The 15890-nt window shown below is 46.5% G+C and overlaps 1 protein-coding gene across 1 annotated transcript in view; it reads right to left on the bottom strand.

Annotated features, from left to right (window-relative positions):
- Positions 1–15890, bottom strand: part of LOC141923865 (uncharacterized) — a 104230-nt gene that overhangs the window by 12345 nt on the left and 75995 nt on the right. Inside the window, exons 73-80 of the mRNA XM_074825507.1 lie at positions 14809–14880; positions 14255–14290; positions 7517–7597; positions 6281–6334; positions 5869–5922; positions 5058–5120; positions 4546–4608; positions 2024–2140 (exon numbers count right to left, since the gene is read on the bottom strand). Of these exons, the coding sequence (XP_074681608.1) occupies positions 2024–2140; positions 4546–4608; positions 5058–5120; positions 5869–5922; positions 6281–6334; positions 7517–7597; positions 14255–14290; positions 14809–14880 (540 nt within the window). The remainder of the gene's footprint in view (positions 1–2023; positions 2141–4545; positions 4609–5057; positions 5121–5868; positions 5923–6280; positions 6335–7516; positions 7598–14254; positions 14291–14808; positions 14881–15890) is intronic.

The following is a 15890-nucleotide window of genomic DNA, read 5'->3' as shown; positions in this document are numbered from 1 at the left end:
AAAACTTCCAGCCTTTTTAAACATACATGAGGGGATCTTGTACTTTTATCTCCTTCCTCCCTTCTGTGATTCTTTTGATATATTTTCCATTGCAAGGTACAGCCTGGGGAGCAAGGGAAAGAAGAATAATGTTGCTGCTATAGTCTGAAGCTGGATCTAGTCCATTTTTTACTGTTCTGGAAGGGTCTTTCTACACCTGCACCCCTTTAGGAGAAGCCTTGAGGGCAGTCCTTCCTATAATCACCCTGTCAGTGGTGAAGCACTGGGTGGTAGCTATAGGGTGCTGAACAATGCTGGAGGCCCAGGGCATCCTCTGTGTCCTTGTGCCACAGAGCAGATTGCTCTAGGTCAAGCCTTTATTTGATCTCAGGACACAATACAGATGTTCAGTTTGACCATCAGTGCAATGTGAACCTTGCTGCACCGCCTGCCTTTTCCCTTCCTTAATAACTTCTTCCCTAAGACTTAAAACCCAGTGTTGGGTTGCTTTTTTTTTGTGGCTCCAAAGAGCAGGATATAGACTCTCCCAACATGTGATGCTCTTCTCTCTGTGGGGGAAAACCAGGTTAAGAATCAGTAAAGCCTACATAGACACCTTTGTACTACCCAAGTCAGAAGTCCTGCAAGGGCCTCTGAGACGGGGAGACCTTTGAGATCCAGGAGAGCTGATCTAATGAGGTCCAGACTCATTCAGACTTTCATACAAAATTGGGTCTAAATTGTTCCAACTTCTATCCTTAAAAGTCAAAGCAATTTTCACCAGTGTATCTTTATCAGCACAGTCCTGAACTGTCAGCTGCAGCTACACATCAGGTAAATTCTCTATGCTATTGTATGTGCTTCTCACTTGGTGAAGGATAATCACTGGTGATTGGAGTTTGGCTTATATGGTGGAAATAATTCATCAGGGCAAAACAGATTAAAGAAGAAAATCCTGCCAGAGTATCTACCTCCTTTCCTTGTTTTCAAAGGAGCAGCACAATCTAATTCTCATTTAGCAGAAAACTCAAGTATTTTACAAGCCGTATGTGTGTGTGTACACACAGTCTCTACATACATACACATATATATATGTATACAAACACACGAGGATTAAATCCTTACACATACTTATATAGGGATACATCACTCAAGGGTGAAACATCACACCCCAAAGATCTGCCAGACCCGCAGGCTGGCAGGAGTTAAAACAGGGCTATCCCTCAGACAACTTGTGGATAACAGTTGATCTTTCAGGTAGTTTCCCAACTCCAGCTTTTCTTTTGTTCTCGGTTCTTTCATGTTAATTTATGTAGTCTCTTGTCCAAGCCTGAAACTCAGCCAGTCCTACCAGCACAACTGAGAAGGGTATTTTCATTTTTAGCCCTCTTTCACTTGAAAAGTTCTTGTTACTTAATGGATGCTGTCTAAGGGTGGGTGATTAGCATTAATCTCTAGCATCTCCCTCCGCATTGTGTTGGCAGCAGCAAGACACTCTTCATTACCATAGAATCAGGGGGCAGCATGTTCCTGCTCATAAACAGTATTAGCATGTCTCATTTCCAAGTCTTTTTGTTACATTTCAAAAGGTGCCCAGCATGTCTTGCATGCAAAAACACTTATTAAGTATGGCCCACAAATGGGGTCTGAAAGCCACCAGCTTCTTCCGAAACCTTATCATCCTGCTCCCCAGATAATTAGCAACAGGAGGGGTGCACTTGATGCCCTGCTAACTTGAAATTATCAGCCTTCATTTCTTCACTGAGAGGTCACTCACACCTTACGCTGCAGATAGGAAAAGAAAGGAGGAAAGGGGAAAAAATAATCTCCAGTGATAAATGCACGAAGAGATGAAGTTGACCAAGATCCCACAGAAAGACAGGAGACTTTGCAGCCATCTCAACATGGGAGACCTCAGGTGCCAGCTTCTAAGAGGTGTACATGGTGACATATGGGGACACATCTGAGGTGCTGTGTCACATGAGGATGTAAGATGCAGATCTCACCAGGGTTCAGGGCATGCTACAGGCCACTTGCTGCTCACCTGTGGTCCTGGTTCACCCTGTGGCCCTTGAGGTCCATCTGGTCCAGCAACTCCAGTCTTCCCAGGCCATCCCATTTGTCCTTTGAAGCCTCCCAAGCCAGGAACTCCCTTGGCCCCCTGAGAATCACCAACAGAGCAGTTCAAGCACAGGTGTTTTTACAGATGGGCCAGTCAAACATTACCCAAATACTTTCATGGCATTGGCAATAAGGGGAGACCATTTACGTTCTACTTTGTCTGTAGATCCTCCCGGAAACTATGCTGAGGCACGTGTGAAATAAGGAGGTGACTGGTGACAGCAAACATGGCTTCACTAAGGGTAAATCGTGCCTGACAAATTTGGTGACCATCTACAATGGGGTTACAGCGTTGGTGGATAAGGGAAGAGCAACCGATATCATCTACCTGTACTTGTGCAAAACATTTGACAGTCCCACATGACATCCTTGTCTCTAAATTGAGGAGACATGGATTTGACGGATGGACTACTCGGGGGATAAAGAATTGGCTGGATGGTCACACTCAAAGAGTTGTGGTCAATGGCTCCATGTCCAAGTGGAGAGTGGTGATGAGTGGTGTCCTCAGGGGTCGGGGTCGGGACCGGTGCTGTTTAACATCTTTGTTGGGGACATGGACAGTGGGATCGAGGCACCCTCAGCAAGTTCACTGACAGTACCAAGCTGTGTGGTGTGGTGACACGCTGGAGGGAAGGGATCCATCCGGAGGGACCTGGACAGGCTGGAGAGGTGGGACGTGCAAACCTCATGGAGTTTAACAAGGCCAAGGGCAAGGTCCTGCCCATGGGTCGAGGTAATCCCAAGCACAGATCCAGGCTGGGCAAGGAGAGGATGGAGAGCAGACCCAAGGAGAAGGACTTGGGGGGGTGCTGATTGATGAGAAGCTCAACATGAGCCAGCAATGTGCACTGGCAGGCCAGAAAGCCACCCGTGTGCTGGGCTGCACCCAGAGCAGTGTGGGCAGCAGGGTGAGGGGGGGATTCTCCCCCTCTGCTCTGCTCTCGGGAGACCCCCCTGCAGTGCTGGGTCCAGCTCTGGGGGCACCAACAGCAGAAGGACACGGACCTGCTCGAGCAGGGCCAGAGGAGGCCACGAAGATGCTCGGGGGGCTGGAGCACCCCCCTGTGAGGACAGGTTGAGAGAGTTGGGGGGTTCAGCTGGAGAAGAGAAGGCTCTGGGGAGACCTTAGAGCGGCCTCCCAGGACTGAAAGGGGCTACAGGAAAGGGCGGGGGGGGACTCTTGATCAGGGGGGTAGGGATAGGACGAGGGGGAACGGGTTTTAAACTGAGAGGGTAGATTCAGATTAGATCTAAAGAAGAAGTTTTTCACTGTGAGGGTGGTGAGGCCCTCACACAGGTTGCCCTGAACAGGGCTTTGGGCAACCTGGTCTAGTGGAAGGTGTCCCTGCCCGTGGCAGGAGGTTGGAACTGCATGATCTTTAAGGTTCCTTCCAACCCAAACCATTCTGTGATTCTATGATTATTCTATGAAATTTCCCATTCATCTACACTGTTGAGTTTTCTCTTGGAGCTGCTGTGAATAGAAAAGGCTCCCATTAAACACAGCAGAAGGAAAGACCTCCAGTAAGTCCAATACTCAACCTTCAGGAGTGGTTTGTAAGAGAGAAGAGGAGAGGAACGGTGTGGAATTTCCCCAGAAATAATCTCCCAACCTCCAATCATTCACAGCTCAGAGACTTAGTGAGCCAGAGGTGTTGGTTGACAAGAGAAGAACTCTTAGTGTTTGACACAGATGACCATCAGGGGATGAGGATCAGAAGAGTTGTTATTAATAAAAGCAGCAAATTCTTTAAGATCCCAAATCAGCTAAAGACCAGATGGTGGAGTTGAATGTGAGAAGGGCCTGAGGGGCTGGAAAATGCCAAAAGACTTGATGGGGGCTACTGGGATTATTGTGTGCTTTTCTTTTTTTCTCAAAACAGTTATTGTTTTAACTGAAACCCCATTTTTTCCCTCCATGGAAAGGTACAAATTTTAGACTTACTCCTTTAGGGAAGAAAATGGAAAATTAAGCAATGCAGAGGAGGATTGGTGGGGAGTGATCAAAGTGGGGGACTCCTCAGGGAGCTGCGAGCAGAGCCCAGGAGCAGGTCAGCTTGGGGACCTTTCCCACTCCCATGTCCAACGTGCTCAGGAGGCAACAGCATTACCCACTTTTTCTGCCCTACAACATCCCTGGTACCCTTTACCCTGGGCATGGTGGTGCTGAATAATCCCACTTTAAGGGTTTGGACTGCTTTTCCTCACACTGAGCAGGCACCCTCCTGGGATTTTGTACATTGGCAGAGGGTGAATTTAAGGAGACCTCCCTCTCCCGCCCTTTCCAACTGCAGTCCCAGCCTTAATGCTCCAGACAGTTGACATTTGCCCATTGGAAAGGGTACCTATGATGTAGAAAGTGTATAATTTTGTTAACTTGACCTGATGGATGTGGGATTTATTCTTTTATAAATGGCAGCTCGATGCAGTCTGGTGAGTACTAACCTTTTCTCCTTTCTCCCCAGGAATCCCTGAGGCACCATTGTCCCCTGATGCTCCCTGATCACCCTGGAAAGAGCCAAGATAAAATCATGGCCAACGTGGACTTAGCAAGGTTGCGATTTGCTGAATGAACCAGCTTTTCTTCAGATTACATTAGTATTTACTGAGTATGACCCAGCAGGGTCTCTCAACCTGAGTATCTGTGGTACTCAAGGAGACTGAAAGAAATCTCATTAAAAAGCTTCATTATTTGACACGTGCAATAGTGCCTGTGGAGCATCAGGGCTGGGGTGGATGAACCTGGCTGAGTCTTGCAGAGGTGAGTGAAGGGGTCCCCAACCCAGTGTCCAAGCATCTTCACCCGGATCTATGCTGATTAATAGGAACAGATTCAGAATAACCCCATTTGTGCCCTTTGAAAGAAATAAGCACATTGCAGAGGTGGATTTTGCAGCATCTGTAAAACTTTTTGGAAACCTCTTACTTGTAGGCAGGTGCATAATTTAGACACTCACCTTTTGTCCATGTGGTCCATCCAGTCCTGGGATCCCTGGTTTTCCAGGACTGCCAATTTCTCCCTGTGGATGAAAAAGCAGTGGATGGGCTGCAAGCACAAACAACCCCTAAAACATTGGGAAAACTGGCTCTGAAAACTCAAGGTAAGTAGTACTTGAGGGGGGAATATCATGACACCCTTGGTAACAGAAAGCCTAAGTATAGGCAAAGTCTTACTTTAGACCAGTATAAATTTTAGACTGTCCTGACTCCAAGCCCACCTACATGAAAGTAGGGAAATTCACTGAACAGTACTTCATTTACCCAATAGACCAAGGCTGATAAAGGAAAATATTAATAATGAGAAAAATAATAATATATCCCATTGGCTCAGCTATCAACAACTCCCTTACTGCCTATCAAGCTTTTCAAAACCCTTCATAAAAAGACTATTAAGGGTCATTATCCCTGTTTCTAGAGAAAGGACTAATGGTGCTGACAATCGGAGCGATGTGCCCAGCAGTAACTGTGAATTGAGTCCAGGCAGTTGCTAAGCCACAGACCAGGAAGGGTTTGGGGCAGGGTCTGCTATTTTTATCCCAGATTATCAAGAAGTTTCCTGTAAGCCTTAAAACCTTCCCATCCATTCCTCCCTGCTCTGCATAGTCATGTTTCCCCATGCTGGAGCCTGCAGCCCCACACTACCAAGAGGGACTTCTCCTGCCAGAGTTAGGGTGGCTTCTTCATGCATGATGCTCTCGTGGGGCTGAGGGGGAAACACTGCTGGAAAGGGGGCAGCTAGAGCAGGATGGAAAGCTGGGCTTAGCTCACCTTGATGCCTTTGGCTCCGGGAGCACCAGTGCGTCCTGGAAGGCCTTGTAAGCCCTGAGGGTAAAGCAGATCACAGGTGGTAATGTTAAATCAACGTGAAGGCAGGAGGGAGGAACTCTAGATGTGTACAGGGCTAACCCTGATGTAGTGCTGCAAGCTCTTCCCTTGCTCGCAGTGTCCGTCCCCATCGGCCTCACTGCAGACTGGAGCCTGAGCTCTCTTCTCTGCTTGTCCCAACCTCTATTTCACAGAATCATAGAGTGGTTGAGGTTGGAAGGGGGCTCTTGAGGGTATCTCGTCCAACTCTCCTGCTCAAGCAGGGCCATCTAAACCTGGTTGACCAGGACTATGTTCAGACAGATTTGAGTATCTCGAAGGATGGAGACTTCACAGGATCTCACCCATATCCTACCTTTGTTCCTTTCTGCCCGATGTCACCCGCGGTCCCAGGATCACCTTTCCCTCCCTACACAAAAAAAAAGACAAACATATGCACAGCCTGAAAAGTAAAGAATACAGCCCCGGTGACAGCATCATCTTTCATTTATATTGTTCTTTTAACCATCAGAGGCTTCATGAAAATTTGCAGATCACGATCACCTTATTGCTATAAATGCAGCCAGTTCTGGGGTGGGACAGGGAACGACCTTGCAGAAGATGGGTGACTGTGACAGGGCTGCTAGCGAAGTGGGACAAAATGCAGTGATGAGTTGCCGCAGGGTCTGTAGCTTACATTGGGCAAAGTTGGAAAATGACCCTTGAGGACCTGTGTGTTGGAGTGAATGTTACTGAGGTTTGGGAGCTAATGGAGTGGCAACAATCACAAGGACCTGCACTGTGGAGATGTTAGATGGTCTCTCCCAGCTCTTTTGTTGGTCACTCCCCCTGGAAATTGAACCTGTAATTCAAAGTCTGGATCCTTCAGGCATTACCTGAATGATCTAGAGGATGTTCATTAATTTCAGTGAGGTCTTCCTTTCTTGCTCCTTCCCAAAAGCTTCTAATGTTTGGGGTTTTTTTTATTCTTACATGGGAAAACAAAAGAGAAAAACCACCAGCAGATTTGAACTTTTTTCCAGAAAATAAAGACCTGTTCCCACCAAGCATCAGTTTGGAGATGTGTTTTCAGTAATAAGGGGCTGAAGTCCCATCATGTGCAGGAACTTATCTGGGAGCAAGGGAGGCATCCTGTTTGACAGAGAACCAGCTCATCCCAGGAAAGCCAGACCCATAAGGGCTGTAGCAAATGATTGCTTTGTTCCCTGCTCTCTCCATCAGGCAGGTCAGCATCAAGAGGAACTGGACTTGGTACATGAAGGAACTTGAAATTTGGGCCTTGGTAAGTAACAAAGGAAAATTCATGCTGAAAAACATGGGAAAACTTAGAAGTCTATCACTAGAGATATGGACAGATTGTCTTCATCCAGAGAATGGCTCCTCCTAAAAACCATGCCAGGATGTGCATTAAAGACTTCTCCAGGTTTAGGGAGCAATTTTGTCTCTCTTCTGGAAAAACTCACCCTGAGCAAGACCTGGACTCTAGTAATGAGGCATGTAGGGTGTGAGAGGAGAAATGAACTTGGGATCAAGAAAGGCACAGAGCCTCTTTCTTCCTGCCAAATGAACCACGTCTTTTCCTGCTACTCACCGGCTTCCCCTTCTGCCCCTGAAGACCTCTGTCACCTTTGGCTCCCTTGTTTCCATTCTTCCCATTGAGACCTGCCGCACCCTGACAGAAAGAGGAGAAAAATTAATTTCTGTGTCAGCTCTTGTAGGGAAAGTGGCTGAGGACAGTCAACAGGATGAAAAATCAATAGTAAGACCTGGGTTGTGTGTTCCCACAGTCAGAGGTCAGAAGTTATGCTAGTACTAGTGACCTGAGGCTGGGATTTAGCACCCACTCCTCATGGGCTTGTAAGCCACTAGCAAATGTAACCTGTGAGTTGACTTATTTATGATTACAGCTTGGTAAATAGAGGCACATGGCAGCTAAAGAGTAGTTCTGGGCCAAGAAAATTTAGATGGTGATGGTTGTGGTTGAAAATAGGAGCAAGGGCATTGAGCAGGCAGCATCACACTGTGAGTTTTGAGGGATGCACACAGTCCTGGGCCATGGGGTCTGCAGCTTCAGACCCAGTCAGTTGAGTCAAGCAGTGCTGGGTGGTGAATTTCCCACTGTTTTGGTAGCAAACTAAAAGCTACTGGAAATGTCTTTTTTTTTTTTTTTTCCTTCCCTATTTTGCAGGGCTGCCACAGTCTACTCATCCATTCAGGCCAATTTTGATGGCAGTTTTCAGAACCTGGATGTGAGATGAAATCAGATTTATCCCCACTTGAGACACTGATTGCACAGGGCTCAGCTCACTCAGAGGAGAATGAATTGTCTGTTTAAGCAGATCAGGAGATGAACAAGTGGCATTCTCTACTTGGAATTAATTTGCAGTAGGTTGTTGAAAGGAAACACATTTATTAAAAAAAAATATTTAAAAAATCAGCTGTCAGATTTGTATGCCAAGCAGACTTGTCACCTCTCCAGTTACTACTCCCCTCAGTGATGAACAGACGCTTCAAACATGATCACGGTGACAAGTAAACATTCCAGAGACACACAGGTGGGACAGTGCTGTCCCTGACAGTGGGTCAGACTGTGAGGACAGACTCATTACCTTTTCATTCCCAGATATAAAAATTCAGCTCCTCCTCTGGGGAGCATGTTGCTTCTTCAAACCCCTCCCAAACCTTGGCACATTTTACATTTCATAGTGAGAGGAGTATTTGAGAGCCAACCAGGTCCTCCTCCATGGCTCTGCTGATCATGTCTGGGTCAGGTAAAGTCCACATTCCTCCAGCACTGCCTACACTATCAGGCACAAACATCTCGTGCAAGCTCTTTATTTACTAGTAAATAATTATTGACACGATCAATATAAAGTTCCATCTGAGGAAGTAAATGGACCATAAAACCCCCAGCTAACTAGAGTTTCTCTGTTTGCTTGCAAGGACAGTTTGCTTGCTTGGAGGGTAATAAACCTGTTGGTTTGATGGTTAAATCTCACAAGCCGAGGCATCAAGTGCCTGGTGTTTCTGAGATAGCTTTGAACTGGGTACAGATCCATCTGGCCAGGGATTTACACACCTGTATCCAAGGGGATGGGCTAAAAGGCTTATCCTTGAGCACTGCCTGATCCCGAAGGAGCCTGACACTAGTTAGAGATTTCCCAATTAGCTTTAATATTTCCCTCAGTTGTCCCTAGTGTCCCCTGTGTCAAGGAGAGACCTTTCCTTGTCTTCCCGTGCTTCCCCACCTGTCTGTGTCCAACTCTCGTCTCTTCTGCCTGCCTTAGATCATGAGGTGCTTCTTGCCCGCTCTTGACCTGAAAGAAGCCCAAATGGCTTTAGGAAGAGTTAAGCTCACAGTATGTGCTGGTAGGCTGAAAGGTAGCTGGGTCTAAGCCATGCCTACTTGGTCCAGTAAACAGAATAAGCAAGTTTTTGACCTCGGTCTTATCTCACTGTAGGTGGACTCCTACTCATCATGGGCTGAAGAGGCTTTGTCATATGGACTAGAAGGTTTATAATAAGGCTTGGACATGACAGCAGGTCTGTCCCTGCTTCAGCTGGAGGGGAAGCAGGTCAAAGAGGTGATGCTTTTCAAGGCCATCTGCACCCAGGACAAGAAAAAGATGGAATAGGAGGGGAAAAAAAAAAAAAAAAAGAGGAAGAGGAAAATGTTTGAGCACTAGGCAAGGGAAAGAAGATGAATGGAAATTTGTTCCCTCAGATTTACATTCAGTGTTCTGCCAGGCAAATAAAGGCCGGGCAATAAAAGCTAGTAAAATGGCAGTTTAAAGGCAATTACTGGTGGAGTACTGGAAATGGCTCTTGCTATTTGGTTCTGTTATTAAAGTGTTGCACGAACGGGCTTCATTTAACTGCAAAGACATCAGGTACCACGAAGGCACAGGAACGAAGAGGCTTAGTCATACGTCCTGAGCGCTGGCTGTGACGCAAAGACATCTTTGAGAAGCGGAGGATCTCTGCTTCCAGGCACAAATTCCCATGAAGCTTTGGGCTGGAGCCAGGGATGAGCCTGCCTTGTCTCCAGGCTCATCATTTCCACTCAGATGAACTAGCTGGGGAGTGAGCTGGGTCACCCTGCGAAAGTGTGAAACCCATCAGCAGAAACGTTGCCCCAGTGGCGTGCCCCAAAAGGATCAAACTGTTTGAAGACACATGTCAAAGGGTGAATGCATTTCCAAACCATGGCGTAGGCTGCAACCTCTGCTAAAAAGTTTCCAACCTCCTGGGTTTCAGTGCTCAATATTTGGTGGGAGTCTCAACCTCACAGTTTCATCTGTGTTTTTATCCCTTCCCTGCTGCGTCTTTTGTCTAGACTGTCCTGCCCACAGTTATTTACTGCAGTCCTGAGCATCCTCCCCAAAAAATCCTTTCTTGGTGTGGGAGCTGCCACTGTTCCTCACAGCCATAATGAGCATTTGTTCTCAGGCACTACATTTCAGAGATGGGTCAGCCTGATACCCTGCTGCAAAACCTCCAAGGTATCCTGGGCAGAGATTTCCACCCATGGCCAGAAGATCTGGCTGACTGACTTCCCTTTGACAAGCCTGGATTCATCAGAAGTGCTCAGGAAACATCAAGACACACTTCCAGGGCAAGAACTTCTTAGGAGATGGATTTTTCCACTCTGAGTGGCCAGGGGCAGCTCTTGTCAAGCCCAAGGCAGACCCCCACACCCCACCTTTCCTATCCTCTGGCTTGAAATGGCCCACTGTTCAGTGTGCAGGAGAACTGGAATGCCATATGGCTTCACCTAAATCCCCGTGCAGCCGATGGAGGAAGGTAGCACTTTCTTGTTGGTACCTCTTCAGAGTTGCCTACCTGCCACTCTTATCTATATCAAGAGCTCTTATGCTCTTAATATCTATGGTAAAGTCAAATTCCTGCTTATAACCATTCTCACACTTACCTGGGTTATAAGGCCTTGATTATCACTTAGTTTTCAGACTCTGCAGAGTGGTGGCTGGTTTTGACTGTAGCACTGTGCTGTATAACAGTGGCAGAAGAGTGTCCTTTAGCCTTCCATCAGCCTTCCTGGACTGGCCATATTTAGCATCTGATTGTCCTAGTGTTAAGCAGAATCCCCTGACTCAAACTGCAACAGGGGAGGTTCAGACTGGATATTAGGAAAAAGTGTTTCCCAGAAAGAGTGGTCAGAGAGTGGAATAGGCTGCCCAGGGAGGGGGTGGAGTCCCCATCCCTGGATGTGTCTCATTTGGATGAGATGTGGGGGGATGTGGTGTAGGGGAGAACCTTGTAGAATAGGGCTGATGGTTGGACTTGATGATCCCAAGGGTCTTTTCCAACCTGAATGATTCTGGGATTCTGTGATTCTGGGATTCTGTGACTTGCTCTCACTTTTTGCTTTGACTTCAGGTATACGGTTTTGCTTTCACGTCTTGTGAGCTCCATGGCTCTCAGTGATCAGCGTGGACTGAAAAATCCTGTATTTCTCCCATCCTTCCCCCCCACTGACATGCTGGTGGCTCCGCTCCAGCATGGGCTTTGGAAGATGTGCTCTGGCAAGCACTGAAGAAGCACATCAGAAATGGTTCTGAGAGCAAAAGCAGAAGGTCCAGGGAGGTGGTGCATCTCCCACCCTCTGGGTAAGTTGAGTGGGATACCCTGGGAATAAGCACATGGTTGTGTAGGTGGTGTTACCACAGAGACCCTGGCTTCCTCGGTTATAGGGCAAGGATCCACAGGCTGCTGGCTAAATCTAGAGCCGAGCTCACAAGAGGAGGTGAACAACTCTGAACAACTTTTCGGTCCAGTGAGGAGGACTGCAAACCAGGATGGAAAGGGCCAAGGAACACTGCTAATTGTAGACCCTGGAAACCCAAAATAGAGAGTAATGGCAAGAGAGGGGAAGAAGGGCATTCGTAATAGAGCTTTAGGGAGAATAATGGGTTAATGGCCCGGTATAATAATGCGGCATGAGAAATAAAGAAGAGGAGCTGGAAGCCTTAATACATGATCAAGATGATGACTTAATAGGCATAACACAGACTGCAATATTAATATAAAAGGGTGAAGCATGGCAGGAATATCAATGTAAAAGAGCACAGTGCTTTTAGAAAAGAGGAAAAAGGAGGAAAAGGTGTCCAAAATATCAAGAATGCACTCATATGCCTTGAGGTCCAGTCAACTAGATCCATTGAAATTCTCTGGGCAATGATTACAGGGAGAAGACACAAATTCTGTCAACTTGGTTAGGAACTCCTACAGATCACCAAATCAAAAAAAGTAAATGGATGAGACTTTTTACAAGCTGGTTAAATTACTCAGAGTGGATTCAGTGGGACAGAAAAGGACCAACCAATGTTTGCAATGAGCTGGTGGCACGTTATTGATATGAAAGATGGAATTAGAGGGAGCTGAAGAAAAATGAGAACTGCTAGCCACTACCGTTAAGACTTTGCATAGGACAGATTTGCTACAGGTAGACTGGTCCAAGCAGTGTCTGTCTTCAAGAAAAGGGAAGAAGAGGACTTGGGGAATGATAAATGAGACAGCCTAGCCTACCTTTCTGGAATAACTTGGGGAAAAAATAATCAAAGTATCTGGGAGCACTTAGAAGATAAAGTGAGACCTGGGTTTGTGAAGAACAAGTCAGATCAGGATGTAGCACCCTAACACAGGTGTCTGAAATAAATGATGTGAATCATGGGCTGAGAGCACCCTAAAGATGCCAATAAACCAAGTCTGCACATCGCTCGCTCAGACGTGGAAAGTGAACATGGCAGACATCTAACCTGAGGTCAGATGAATTTCATCTAGGATGTCGTATATCAAGGCTCTTCCAACAAGGCCCCAGCTCTGATCTGACTTTTGCAATTTTACAAATTTAATGAAGGGCCAAAACCAAGCTCTATTATCTCAGTCTAGCTCCAAGCACAGCACAGATAGCATTAACCTGCACCAGTAGAATCCCTAAATATTTCCAAAAGAAAGATTACTTAGCTTTCCTCCAATATTGATTGAGAAGATAACACTTTCTGGTAGTTAACTGTATTATGTGCCAACCCCCATGGGTGCTGGTAGAAAACAGCAAATCATCCAACCGTGACTGGATGGTTGCTGGCCAGGATGGTGGAGTCTAACTGTGCTTCCTTTGCACTCAGCAGCCTCAACAAACGTCTTCGCTTTACTCCTGCACTACTACTGGTTGTCACCTATGGATTCAGGTGTTCACTACAAAACAGTTTCAGAAATGAACTCGAGCCAATGCCTACGTGCGGTGATGCCAGATGCTGATGTCTTACAGCACATTACAGCCTCATTGCTTTGGCAAAGTGCTCAGAAGGTTGTTTACAATTAGGCGGGGGTTGAAATACTTAATTGAATGAAGGCCTTTTTCTCAGTGAGCAATTACCAGTCTGGATTATGGGCTTGTAAATAGTTACACAGCCATGATCAGTAATCAGCAGGCAGCGCTGAATGGCTGTGGAGCCTTCAGAGCAACAGATAGTTGCTGAGAATCACCAACTCATACAAAAAGAGGCATAATTGGGGAATAGGTCAAGAAAATACTGATTTCTTATTGCAAAAAAACAATTGAATACTCTCGTATTTGTATGGTCTGAGAAAAAGTCCCAGTCGTCTTTTGGTGTTCCCTCCCCTCTTATTCCTTCCTTGCCCAGGTGAAAAGAAATCAGTGGGGACTTTTTTGCTTTGGACAGCCTTGGAGACCATTTTTTCACTTGCTGTTTCTTGCAGGTGAAATGGTGAAGTTCAAAAGCATGTAAACACTTTTGCAAATCAACATTGCTTTTCTTTTTTTTTTTTTTTTTTTTTTTTCAACAATTACAATTTGTCAGGAAACAAGGTGAACTCAGAGATTATCCAGATCCTCCAGCATAACTGTTTCCCCTCTGGCCAGCAACATGCACCCACTGAGAGCTGAGAATAGCCACTTGTAGTCCAGTCTCTTAAGGATATATACATTTCTCATGGGATAGACAACCTATAGTCATAATTTGAACAGGAAACATCATCTGTTCATGTCTGGCAATGCCCCTTAATACACTAAAGGCATTAAAACTAATAAATAAATGCATATATCACATGTTCCTTAGTGCAAAATACAACATCCTATTAAAACATATCTCTGGCTGTGGTCCCCCATGCCCACCACTGGTTGTCCAGCAAAGCCTCTTTGAATGTGGGCTTTGTGGAGCAGCATTGAGCCAGCATCACCTCATCCCACCCCGCAACCCATACACATGGCTGTGGGGATAGGACCAGCAGTGTGAGCCCAGCTCTGTGCCCAAAACTTGCAAAGGCAGAGAAACATGCTCCAACTCACGGCAGAGCCCGGCAAGCCTGGTTCTCCTGGGTCCCCCTGCAAGGAAAGCGGTGATGAGTTACCAAGGTAAAGAGCTGCACTTCTTCTGGAAATGGGGATTGCTGTAGGAGATACCTACAGCTGTGGAAGAGGAGACAAGAGGACCTTTGGGGACCCCTCTGCAGCAGCAGCTGGAATGGATAGGTAGGGTACCCCAAACATCTCAGCTGGGCAACTGAATGGAGCCCTACAATTCCGTTGACTATAACTGGAGCTTAGAGAGTAGTTCACACCTCATGCTTGAATTTCACATTTCAGCAAGCCATTATTGACCATTTTAGCCCAGAAAAGATGCCAGAGGACTCTGCTGCTTTACAAAATGGGAGAAATCTTTAGGGCTCTCCTGGAAAAGCGCAGCTACTTCTGCTCTCTGGTAGCCCCGCACCATTTCAATCAGCAATATTGGAGAGGGAATGCAGAAAACTCTGACAGGATTTTACACATCAGTTCTTGTGTGATTTTACACATCAGTTCTTGCAGGGAATGCCTTAAACATAGGTGTTCACTGTACTCACCTTCTGCCCCACCGGTCCTCTTGTTCCGAAAAGCCCCATCACTCCCTTGGAGCCAGCTTCACCTTTGACTCCCTAAAATTTTAAAATCCCTGTCAAATACATTTTGAGTACCTACTGCTCTTGAGTGACCCCCGCCCTGAGAGAGACCAGTAGAAAAACCCACGGAGATGGCAGAGAGGATGACAAAAAGCGCTGTGTCTATAGCAGACTTCAGCTCCAGGGAGCCCAAAGTTCTGTATGGCAGCCAGGGCTAGAAAGCCACCAGCTGCAGAACGGCTTGATAGAAACCTCAGTGAACTGTCCCATAAAAAAGTTGGTGCCCAGTTAGAGGGACTGAAGAAAAACAAGCAGAAAAGGGTCTCAAAGCCTCTGGATGAGCTGCCTCCTTGCAAACACTCAAGTACAAGACCCTGCTGGACTTACTGTTGGTGGAGATACTACTCTGGGGCTCCATCCAAAGTCACTCAGATATTCGGCCAAGAGGTGTTCGTGCTTTAGGAGTTGCTTACATATTATTTTTTTATTAGAAAGCAATCTGACAGATATCATGTATGGGCTTTCATCTGACTTAAAAAACAGCAGGTACCATCCATGGGAGCATCTTCATGGGTTTCCTTTACAGTAGCTGGGGACCTAAGCAAGGGCAATCCGTTGTGGTAAGGACACAATTTGCCTCTTCACAAGGGACATGCCCACACTGGGTCAGGCAGTTCCCACCCCGAACTACACTGATTGTACAGGTCCCCGTGGGATATAACAGGATGCTGCTGTTGTAGATAGTTATATTTATTCAGCAGAGTCCCTATCCTGGGTCAGACTTCTGGAGCAAAAAGCATTAACATAATATGAAAATAGGTATGATTAGTACACGGAGATTTAATCTGTGACTCAGTCTGAGAGTGGGAGAGTTACGTGATTCCTCCCAGCAGAGTGGTGATGGGTTGAGACCTGAGACCTCCACAGGGTGCTCTTAAAGAGCAAAGGCAGATGGAGGAGCAGGCGACTTGCTCTGCCACCACCCAGGAACAGCCCTGTGTGAAGAACAGGAGCAGAGGAGCCAACCAAGCCTTAACAAGAATGCC

This window comes from Strix aluco, chromosome 5 (genome assembly GCF_031877795.1).
Source record: "Strix aluco isolate bStrAlu1 chromosome 5, bStrAlu1.hap1, whole genome shotgun sequence".
Taxonomy (NCBI): domain Eukaryota; kingdom Metazoa; phylum Chordata; class Aves; order Strigiformes; family Strigidae; genus Strix; species Strix aluco.
Note: the sequence above shows the minus strand (reverse complement) of the source record. Positions and strands in the feature narration are given on the sequence as shown.